At 36.3% G+C, this 12,167-nt stretch overlaps 1 protein-coding gene across 5 annotated transcripts in view; it reads right to left on the reverse strand.

Moving 5' to 3' along the window:
* The window catches only part of LOC106120850 (uncharacterized), a 46,103-nt gene continuing 33,936 nt past the window's right edge, over window positions 1-12,167 (reverse strand). For 2 of the 5 annotated variants that reach the window (XM_013316315.1, XM_013316314.1), the window contains exons 4-14: window positions 5,214-5,252; window positions 4,237-4,451; window positions 3,933-4,152; window positions 3,643-3,835; window positions 3,122-3,249; window positions 2,803-2,808; window positions 1,751-1,944; window positions 1,444-1,646; window positions 1,026-1,202; window positions 729-896; window positions 6-506 (exon numbers count right to left, since the gene is read on the reverse strand). In XM_013316315.1, the coding sequence (XP_013171769.1) occupies window positions 744-896; window positions 1,026-1,202; window positions 1,444-1,646; window positions 1,751-1,944; window positions 2,803-2,808; window positions 3,122-3,249; window positions 3,643-3,835; window positions 3,933-4,152; window positions 4,237-4,451; window positions 5,214-5,252 (1,528 nt within the window). In that variant the 3' untranslated portion in view covers window positions 6-506; window positions 729-743. Of the gene's footprint in view, window positions 507-728; window positions 897-1,025; window positions 1,203-1,443; window positions 1,647-1,750; window positions 1,945-2,802; window positions 2,809-3,121; window positions 3,250-3,642; window positions 3,836-3,932; window positions 4,153-4,236; window positions 4,452-5,213; window positions 5,253-12,167 lie in introns of all 5 variants that reach the window. The other 3 variants (XM_013316312.1, XM_013316316.1, XM_013316313.1) reach the window with 3 other exon arrangements.

The following is a 12,167-nucleotide window of genomic DNA, read 5'->3' on the forward strand; positions in this document are numbered from 1 at the left end:
GGGAAAAAATAGAACATGTTACAAATTCACAACATAAATAGTATTTTGATAAGTTTCTTCACGAGAAATGATAATAAAATTTAATGACATTTATGGATTTGTGCATTAAAATTTTTACATTTATTACTACTGACAAAGAATTTCGCAGTTCATATATAATAGACAAATCATAAATATTATAGATAAATAATTTATTAAAGAAACATGTAACAATTTAAAGTAATTTAAATTAAAGAAGTAATATAAAACAGGTTTTCTTTAGGAATAAGATTCTAAATGCGCATATTTAATATTTAGGCAGGACAAGAGTGGAGTTATAAAGGTGTAGCCGCATTTATTTTTGACTAAAGTCTCTCTTAGTGTACAATTTTTATAGTAAATCAATACATAAATAATTAAATACACTAAGAGTCTGACAAAGTAACCATTAACTGATTCTGAGTGTAGTAACAGGTATGCTGCGGGGCGCAGCGGGCTCTATGCGTGGATTATGGCCCGGATTCCTCCTGAAACGAAACCAGTGAAAACACTATCTTATTGTTAACATAAGTAATGTCTCGTGGGAATCTACACTAAGGACATCAAGTGTTTTTTTTGTGACTGAGTTGTCACTGTTTGCCTTTAAGAGGCATTAACAGCTTCACCGGGCTTGAGGTGGCCGAGCGCAGATGGCGCTTAGCCTGAACCTCGTGACATCAAGTGTAGCAGATAGAGTGTTATATAGTTACATTGTTTGAGTGCGTTCAAGAGGCGCGACGTCCAGTGAGTGAGCCGACGAAGGACTTGAGGGCGGCGCCCAGTGAGTTCCGCCCCTCCGCCCCGCCCCCGGTCCCGCCTCCGCCGCCAGCAAGTGCCGCAGCGCCGCCGTGCGCGTCCAGGCACTTCTGATAACGCAGCTATAAAACATAACATTATTTTTAGTTTGACACAGACATCTTATCTCTCTGTCGCATCGCTTAAGTTATATCCTTCTATTTCATGTAACGAAATGTACTTCATCGTGACGCGCTATATTCAAGGTGTACCTTGCATGCGGCCTCTATAGTCTTGCAGAGGGCGCCGGAGGAGGGCTCGGCGTGGAAGGCGTGGGCGACAAACTGCTGGTGCTGTGTGTGCACGATGAAGGCGCAGCGCCGCACGTCGCGTCCGATACCCAGGAACGACAGGTAACGAACGCGGCACTCCACTATCGGGCTCGTCTCCTACACACCCAACATAAGAAGTTCCGATTCAGATAAATAACAATTTAACGAGTCGATAGCAAGAAATCTTACTAATTTTATAAATCAGGATGTATGGATGGATGTTTGTTAGATCTCGCTGAAATTTGGTATAGATGTAGAACGAAGTTTGGAAGAACACATAAGGTCAGACACACAGTGGAAGATGCAATGCAGTGCAAAGATATCCAGTTGTACACGAGTATCCTCGCATTATACTGACCCCCTCCTCAGTGATGGTGATCATGGAAGGCGCGACTGCCACAGCGACAGGGCGCCAGGCGCTGGGCGCGCGCGCAGCCGCAAGTCGTTGCAGCGCGTCGTTGAGCACGTCCATGCCGGTCGCGCGAGGCACTTCCGCGCTGCCCAGGTACCGCGCACGCACCGTCTTGCGCGGCTCCTCCATAGGCGTCGGGAACGACGCACCTGTCATATATTTTATTCTCTTACCTCTAGGTACCCTCTTTATCATTAAAACTTTGCTACTGAAATAAAAACTAAGAGACTACAACCACCAAAGGACGACGTACCAGAGAGTGGTCTTGGTCGCCTGGCTGCCGGCAGATCAGTGGGACGCGGCGGCGGCTGCAGAGAGCGTTCGATCATGATGCGCTTGCAGATGTCGCGCAAAGCGTTGGCGATTGCGCGCGCGGGCGCCTCGCACCGGAACACGTGGCACATGTGACGCCGCGTCGCTCGATCGCGCGCAACATACGCGAAGTCCCTGCAGCGTCATGATATTGTGAATATTGGCAAAACGAGTCCTTAAAAATCACACAGACACACACACACAAACCTTAATGGTGTTGTATATATCCATGGTGGTTAATCAATTAAGGTCCTTCGTACACAAGGAAACGTAAATCTTTGCGTCGCGAGAATCCGGTTGCGCGTGCTTCGATACACAAAGTTGAATCATCGACGCGAGTCGTCTACACAGTACAGACCGCGACTATACGGCTGACACGAATACACAAAAATTCAACTGTATAGTTTTGCTCGGCCATCTTGAAATTAACAGGGACTTTCCTCACTAGGAACTTAAGAAATAGGTAGCGAGCGATTGGCTTTGCCGACGAAAGAAGAAAATATTGGCGGTTGCCTGTCTACTAAAATTGCCAGGTTCCAAAAATTGTAGCCTTGTGCACGAAGAATTTATAAAAAATACAAACCACACAATTTCCTAATATTCGCATCAAATATCAAACACAAAACAAACGTGACTAGCAATAGCATGTGTTAAAATCATTTAATCGCAGTGATGTTTTAATGAATCACGTCATTTGTTTTTTTAAGGTTATTTTAATTTAAAGTTTTTAAAAATACAAATAATGTCATTTAATAATTTAGCGTTTGTCAAAATATAAAAAATAACACGATTGTAATTCTGATTGGACGTAATTTAAAAAAATTAAACAGTCTTATAAAATTCTTTAAATGTAAGTACAATTTGATTTTTTTTATGTTAAGTGCTTATAATGGAATCCATAAAGCAAAGCATTTAGGTCATTATGATTCATTTTAATATCCCTCAACTACAATGAAACTAGCTTAAATACTACAAGCTCTACTAAATTCATACCTTTCACTATCCCGAGAATGCCACAGAAAAAAATGTTTTAGTCAGAATTTTTCCAATTTGTCTTTCTTCGTCTTTAAATAAATTAGAATTCTATTTTATTAAATGTCTCATATATCGATTATCTAGTAAAGTTCCAGAGAATATTTTTGTGTTTAAAACAAAACCCGGCGAAAAGAGATCTTAAGTTATTCCATAAAGCAACTCAATTATAAAACATTAAATAAAAATCTCTGATATCAAAATTAAACACAAAATCATTTATAAACTTATACTAAAACTATCAACAGTCAAAAATGCCTCCTTTTGTGACTAATCTTACCGTCCATTGTCTCTGCCGACCCCCCACACACGTATGGTATGTATGGGCTGTGTATGAAGCGTGTTTAGACTCTCAGGATCGATTAACTTCAATGCCCCGTCGTCCAGATCCATGAATAAATCTTTGCCCTGGAAATATCAAACAATAATATTGAAATTATTAAAGCATAGGTACATCATCATCATCAACCTGCCCTTATCCCTATCGAGGGTCGGTACAGTATGTACTACTCCTCCATACATCTCTATCAGCCGTCATATCCGAGTCAACCCCCGTCGTACGCATATCCTCTTTCACACAGTCATTCCATACTTTTTGGTCTGGAATGAAAGGTACCTATTAAAGCATAGGTACAAAAATAGCAAATGACATCTCTCAAAATGTTAAGAATAAATTCGACCATTGTAAAAGGATACATCAGTAGGGTTGAACTAATATAGACCTGCATTCAAACATCTGACTCACATGGTTACCTAATAAATTAACGCCTCAGTTAAGTGTCGAATTACTATAGTACTTACGTCGCCCCATCTAGCGGCATGGTCCAGCAGATCGTTGCGGCCAAGGCTGAGATCGACGATGCACTTATTGACGGCGCGACTGGAACGCTCCGGCGTCAGCTCTTCCTCACCAATTTCCACCCAGCCCAGCGAACGCACAAAGAACCTCACCGCGCGACCTTCTAACTCGCCGCGGGCAGGATAGCTGCGACGTCTGGAAAGACCAAACGTAAGACACAAATTGTTATTGTCATCCCTGTCATTATGTTTGAAAATACAGAGATAATCCAAGTTTCTTGTATAATACGCACTTGTAAGAGATCTCCTCCTTCCTCTTGCGTTCCTCCACATCAACGTGGTCGAGGGCACCACTGGTGGTGCTCCTCACCACGGAGCTGGCCATCTCGTACTTGGCATCGGCGAGACTGGAACAGTCGCGCACCATCGACAGCCGCTCCCTTCCTTCTGGGCGGGGCAGCTCCCGCTGGATGGTACCGCTCTTGATGTGCCAGTAGTATGGACCGTCGGCATCTGACAAATATAATTGGACCCATTAGACATAGAACTTGTCTCTCTTATTTATTGAATTATAGTTGACTAGAGTACTAAACCTACCCTCATGTTTCTCCCAACCTGGTGGCAGCTGGGGTTCCTTCTTGGGTCTAAGTTTGACTGGTATAGCGTAGAGATCGTCGTTGGGACCTGCGCAGTGTGGTACGGGGCCGGCATGGCTCTTCTCTGAGTCCTCACGATCCGCCCTCTCTTTCTCTGGAGGAGGTGAGTCCTCACCCCCATTTTGTTGGGGCGGCGTGATTAGGCCGCTTTTATCACTGTAACATAGAGAACATAACATTTATAATTAAAAAATGGATCAATTTTCACTTTCTACTACTTTGTGTATTGCAAAGAGAATGTGATAAGAAACTAGAATCGACTATTTTTTGTTACTGCGTCGGAAAGCAGGGATTAAAAATACAGAGGGCGCTTAGTTAAATGCGGGAAGTTCAGACCATCATTTGGTTGCTTATCACCTAGTATAATTTTTTCTTCTCTTATTAAATCTACAATAAGGGACTCCATTAGTGACCATTTGACGTTCCAGAGTATGGTAGAAACAATGTTTTTAATTTTTTACCAATAAAAGTCATTACGGGAAATGAACACGACAATATTTCATGTTGTCGTTGTTACAATGTAAAGCGGATGTAATTGTTTGTATCAGGAAGTTTTGTTATGAATCACAACAAGCTAATTACCTACAACGATGTCAGACATTGCATGCGTGGGAAAAGTATTTTGTTTGTCACTATAACGCTATTTAGTACGTAGGTGCTTTGATTATTTGATGAGGATATGAGTCTTTTTCATCTGACACATACGTTAGATCAGTCTTAGGTCTACTAGCGGCCTGGGCGAGATTGTTACGGCTCTTTATATTACCATGCTCGTTTATTTGAGACTGTAATTCGCAGCGTTTAGTAAAGCCTTCTTAAAACGTTATTTGTGAGGTGAAGTTATTTAAAGTTAGATTGAATCTGTTTAATCACTTAATGTAATTAGTAGAATTGTTTGATAAGTAAACGACTACTTACTTTGCCTTTGCAACTGGGGAAGACGCCTCGTCTTCAACTCTGGAAATAAGATGAAAACTCAATTAATATGAATCATATAATATCATTTTAATAATAAATATAAATAAAACCGAATATTTCTTATCTATTATACGTGGAGCGAAAACGTTCGATCCCTTTTTGACTTCCCTTCCCTCCCTTCCTTACCTTGACAATTGTATACGTATATAATCTTTGATTATGAATTGTTCAAATTTTAATCAATTGACGACCACAATTTTTTTTCCTAAGTAATCTTTCCTAAGTCGTAAACAAAATAAACGCTATAAACTTTTGAAGACCACAGTTGCAAACATAAATTATTGTTTTCTCAAAGATTTAATTTAATTATTTAACTTTTATAAGTTTGTATTAGAGAAGAGCTTTACAAATATTAAACTCCCGAGGTTTGAAAATTATTAATGTAAAAGTTTCCGAGCGTTCATTTCGCGGCGCTTTCTGAAGCTTTTTAATCTGTTGCTCTACGGATTATTTCTGTACAATAGCGAGATTAAATTTAAAATAAATTATGTTTTTAATTCCAATATTTATATAGTTAACTATACGTAATTAAAAAATGGGTACAGGTAAATAAATAAGATTTAAGGTACGCGTTAATTGGGCGCGCCAGCCGGACCGAAAGACAAAGAAAATCCGTTTAATCCGTGCGTGCGGTGCGTCCGGCGCGGGCCAATGGACGCGTACCTTTTGTATACATTTTTATATCATAGAAATTGATTGTGAAAAAAAATGTCGTAGTTTGTTTTATATCACTAACTTAAAATTACATTTTCTTCATACGCATTAATAAGATTGGATGGTCAATGTATGTATAATGCATTTCGTACTAATATTATAAATGCGAATGTTTAAATGAATGTATGTTTTTATGCAGATATCTCCAAAACAGCCGCACGGATCTGGTTGAAATTTGGCATAGATGTAGAACATAGTCTCGAAGAACACATAGGCTATTTTCGGAGACGTCGGCGACAGCTAGTGTTTAATAAAACATTTTTTTTTCAATGTTTAATTCATTTTTATTCATCTTTACGTAGGTAGTCTTTGCCCGGTCATCACAAGGGCAGACAAATCAATTCTATGACCGCTTAAGAGGTCAGCTCAGAGGTCGAATAGCTTGTAGCATGTGCTGCTATCATATACATATCTTAAACAAATAACATTTAATTAACCAAGCTATATTTATCTTGATGTATAAAGATACATAATTGTATTTTTAACAGATAACTAAGTATTTGTAGTCATACTAATATGAAAAAAGGATGACATTTGTTTGTAAATGTAAGCAAATCTTACTAATATTATAAATGTGAATGTTTGTATGGATGGATGTTTGTTTAAAGGTATCTACAAAACGGCTGTATAGTACTCGCTAAAATTTGACATAAATGTAGAACGTAGTCTGGAAGGAGACAGAGGCCACTAATTAAGTTTTTTTTAATTAATCCAACGTGGCCGACAGGAAAGAATATTGTGTAATTTTTTTATTGACAATATCTATTTTAGATTTAGTTTTTAATATAAGTAAAACAATTAAATGTAAGTATAGTTGGTTGAAAAGTTTCGTATGTCTTGCGGAAATTCAAGATGGCCGCGCTACGTTTGCACCTGTTTGCAGCTGAATTCAAAATGGCGGACATAAAAATGCACGTATTCAGACAATTCCTAGTAAAATATCGCTTTAAATGTAAATTTTAATCTTACATATGCATTTAGAATACATTTATTTTATTCTTCTGTTCAATTTTTTGCTTTGATTTTACAAAAGAGTAAAATTTAAGTTGAGTTTTAAGTACATATTATTTTCCTATAGTTTTAAATGACGGAATGATATTACTTAAATATAAAACATAGTTTTAATTAAGAATCGAATACTTCGCATTTGTTACGGTCTCGTGGCGTTAAATAATTTTAATTCCATCGAAAAATTTCCCGCAAACTACATTCTTGAATAGAAATAACAAGTTTCGAAACTCGTGTAAAGTTTTATTTACTTTACATTTCTAGAGATTTTCCCCAGCAAAGTACTCCGCAAACTTTGTCTTTACAAACTCGATAAATGTTATTCAAGAATTCATTTATTTCTTACTACTATTTAATAAGTTTCTACATTTTATTATTTCTTAAAAACTGAAAATTTAACTTTATAAAAGATTATGCAAAATTCAAATGCCAAACTCAAATCCTTTAATCAATCGATAAAAGAGAATTTTAGTGTAAGTATCTTATGAGAAATCTACACTAGCAGTTAAACTCTATACAAAATATTTGTTAAAAATAAAATTAAAGCAAACCTTTTTGCTTTGTGCGCATTTTTGAGCGAATGAGAATAAATTTATACCATTTCTAACCGTCCAGTATCTTCAGAACATCGTAAACAATCCGGTAGATCATGGTGCAAAAAAAAGCCATTTATAACTTGGGTTCATTTATTTAGTATCAAGAAACGAGAATCGAGGTCATTGAACCCGCAACGACATGAACTAAATTTGCGTCATTATTCGGCTAGATTTGTCTAACTGAAGTTATATTTGGCAGAGAAAAGGGATATTACCCAGACCAATCTTTATTTCTGTTGGTTTACATTGTAGGACTCTCCTTCTCTTTCCCACTCATTCAACCTAACTTTTCCCTGCGGAGAATTCATATATCTCAATCAGCCATGTCTGTAAAAGATACTTTATTCCATTCTTACTTATTTCATCTTTCATACAATCCATCCATATTTGCTTCAGTCTTCTACCTTTGTAGCTATTCTTACCATATGGTAAAATATCTTACTAATATTATAAATGCAAATGTTTGGATGGATGAATGTCTGTTTGAACGTATCACCAGAATGGCTCACCGTATCTAGCTGACATTTGGCATAGATGTAGAACATAGTATGGAAGAACTCATAAGCTACTTATTATTATATTTCCAACTGTGCGTAGTCACGGGCGACAGCTAGTTTTACATTTAACAAACCTGTACAATTATACAACATTTTCGTTATGCCAAATCAAAGGTAAATTAACGTAAAATAAGGTCAATGACCTAAATGATCATCGTTGCATGTTTCTGTTCTGCGATTCACTCATGCGATCAATGAAATTATCTATTTTAGTTTTCAAACGTTTATATTTTATGTGTAGTGTTATTGTGTATTAAAAACAATACATAATCCCTGATTCTTATGTGTCTATGTATACTAGTGTATCTATTTAAAATTAATAATCACGAAAGTTTCGATTGCAAATTGACGTTCTTTGAGAACATCATCATCAGCTCACTATACGTCCCCACCGAGGCGTACCCTACCCTAAGATAAGGGTCTATGAGAACAACCAGCGAAAATCGAAGAAATTCTTAATCGATTTTATTCAATATCTAGTGAATTGCCAAATTAAATCTTAAATATACTATATTAAAGTAAATTAATCAATTTAATATAAAAACAATGAAAATATTTTTATTAATAGTGTATGTTCTTGATGAAAATACATTTCGTAACTTCGTCACCTTCAGAGTTACATAAAGCAAGGTATATAATATGGAAACAATAAGTCAGGGGAGAGGGATGCGGGGAAGGGACGGGGGTAGCTACGTGACGATCCCGACTTTTATTTCAGCTGGAAATTCCTGTAAAGTCCGTGTTCACGCGTGGTCCAAGTGATAAGAGTTAGCGGTTTGAATTGAGATTAATATAAAAAAAAAACATGTACAATGTAATAACTATAGGTATAAGAGTTTTATTTACACTGTTGCATAGTTTTTATATCACTAGCTGTTGCCCGCGACTCCGTCCGCGCGGGATTAAAAAATAGAAAGTAGCCAATTCTCAGATCTACAGAATATGTACATATATAAAATTTCGTAAAGTATTTTCGGAGGATTGTGGTAACTTTAACATTGTGACACGAGAATTTTATATAAAAGATTTATTATATTCACAGAAATACCTGAAAATTTATCCAACTCGAAATAAATTTATACTATAAGCATTTATTTTTGTGTTGTCTGATTTTTTTAGATTAAATTCGTGAGAGAGATCGTGGTACAATAATTCGATTAAAGATTTGGACTTAAAAATAAACGCTATTCGCATGTTACTTACATCGTATACAAATAGCTTTCGTTGCCAGACAAACAAATGGTGTACTTTTGTGAAAGAAAGAGTGCTAGTACCCTGTCGCAGTAACACGATCTCTGATTTCAGCCTGGAGACACTCGTATAAAAGAAATCCTTCTTTTGACAAAGTCGCATCTTTTTACTACTCTTCCTGTATACATTTATAAACATGCATATTTATAAAATATAGTTCCATTTTTTCTTATTACATTTGTAGTATTTTTGTACTCGTTTCTGTGCGTAATAAAAAGTTCATCATTTCTTAGGTACAATATAAAATGTGGGCTATTATTATCATTAGTTTAGTTTAAGGAGTGAATAAATGCTCATATATTAGTGAGTGAAATGTTGTAGTCTCTTTTAACTTTTATTGACTGTCTATTTTTAAAAATCTTCAAAAGTGATATCATTCAGTGACATTTACGAAATTGGTCACATCTCTGAAGGTCAATTTGAATTAACAATACAGTGAAAATGTCAAAGGTTGAGACAATCTTGGAATAAACGTGTTTTTGTTACTTTTGACACATTTTATAAGTCTGGTAATAGACATACAAACATAACAACAGCATAATAAATAAAGGTTGCCTATGTAACATTTGCCAATTAACGAGTTTAACAGTTCATATGAATGATTGAATGAAATCGTAATATTTCAATATTGCAAATGAAAAGCGCACTAACGAGGCATTTAGTGAGGGCGCAAAGCAGCTCGAGTACTGCCGATCTACAGCAGGCGTCAAATGAACGATAATTATGCAGAGCAAAGCAACTCGCTTTAAAATCTTTTTTAATTCATGATCAGGACGTTCACCTGACGTTTAAGTGGGTACTTTATGACGAGATGAGTGTTAAATATACTGAAACTATCAATGTATTGCACTAAAAGGTCTATGGATTAAAAATCAATTTTGAAAGGTTCAAATTAAAAGTACAATGAATGAGTCTTATGTCACATAACACTATGAAATTTACCTGTTACTGTTGGTTTTATATTATGTATATGAAGGACATTGAAAGTCGATTAACGCGTTATGGTTTGATCATAATTTCGAGTGTCATCGAAAGATCGGGAGAAGATCGAGTTGTTCCAAAATTACAACCAGAATAGTGTATTTCTGTATTATTGGCAAACATATCAGCTGATAACATGATAATTTAAATTTAATTGTTATTATTTTTTAATTTAAATTTTAAACTATGTAATAATTTCAAATTCAAAAGCGAAAATTTAAAACTTCAATATCGAGTTACTTCCATAAAAATACAAAGGAGAGTTCATCTGTGAAAAGGCACAATGCAAGTTATCTCACATCTTCACTTACGTTTCTCCAGCTACGAAACCTCGCTCCGAGAACGCAATAACTCACCTACTGCATTAAACTGAAATAACTATCGGTTTAAGTTACAGACGGAGCGAGAACAACTGAATTAATGTACCTTATGTATATTACATTTCTATTCGTTTCAGTTATTCACACGTCAATACGACACATGTCAATATAATTAAATAAAGGTGAATATGAAAATGAATTACTCGAAATCTTATGACACTTTATTCATCGTTCTCGTCAATATTTTATATCACATATTCTAAAACTTTACCGCATATCTTTTGACATTAACTCACTAACAATTCAAAAGAATACACGAAAAACGTGAAATGTATTTAGCGCTTGTAAGTAACTAACATATTTGATATTTATTTCCGCCATAAGTTTATAACTTGTACCAGACGCTAAGCATTATGTTGGTCGTCGGATGTTGTTCTCTGCGTTGCGGCGACAGGCCATTAAACACGCGTTTGCCAGCAGCGATAGAGCTAATATTTTAGAAAACGTTAACAGACATCTAGAATCAACTTTTATTAACGTTCCTATTTCCTTAAGTATGTCAGAATATGCATAAGGGAGTAATATAGATGTACGAAAGAGAAGTACATATAGTGCCAACCCTCTATAGAGGAAAGAGCCGGAAGATGAAGGCGACAAATGAAATATCTACTAATGAAGAAGTGTACATTTAAATATTTGTAAATACAAAACTTTCATAGTATAATATAATACAGTCAGCTGCAAAAGTATGTATACATTTATAAAATTTTAGAAACTTGTAAGATGTAATCATAGTCGGAAGCGTACAGACGGATACGTGTATGCATATTTTTGCAACCGAAAGCTTTTGAAGCTTCGTAATTGTATAGATATTTATGAAGCTGACTGTACATCAAACGGAAGTTTCGTGGCCCAAGACGGAAGCTTGCAGTAGCGATCAATGCATTACGACTGCGCAGTGCACAGGTCGCCGCTCCCGTGACGTCACACAGCCTGCTCTGAAGTATATCTAGGTACCACATATATCTAGATAGGTCATATACTTCCATATATCATATGTATATATCCTTACTGTGTCTGTGTTTATGATACATATATATGATATACCAGGTGTTGCTGTTATACTGTTAAATTTCGCACTGACGAAGTTGCGGCTATCAGCGAGTCTCTAAATAATCAAGGAATATTCAATGTCACTAATATGATCAATGTATGTTGTCGAGCATAAAGCTATGAACGAATTTTATGACGAATTTATGAGATACTAGCTGTCGCCCGCGACTTTGTCCGCGCGGGATTAAAAATAGATTTTGGCCGATTCTCAGACCTACTCAATCTGGTCACAAAATTTCATGAAAATCGGTCAAGCAATTTCGGAGGAGTATGGGAACGTAAATTGTGACACGAGAATTTTATATATAAGATTATTCCGTAGTCCTAGAACATCGATGACTTATTGTCTGGTCT

This window comes from Papilio xuthus, unplaced genomic scaffold (assembly GCF_000836235.2).
Source record: "Papilio xuthus unplaced genomic scaffold, Pxut_1.1 DF826949.1, whole genome shotgun sequence".
In the NCBI taxonomy this organism is placed as follows: domain Eukaryota; kingdom Metazoa; phylum Arthropoda; class Insecta; order Lepidoptera; family Papilionidae; genus Papilio; species Papilio xuthus.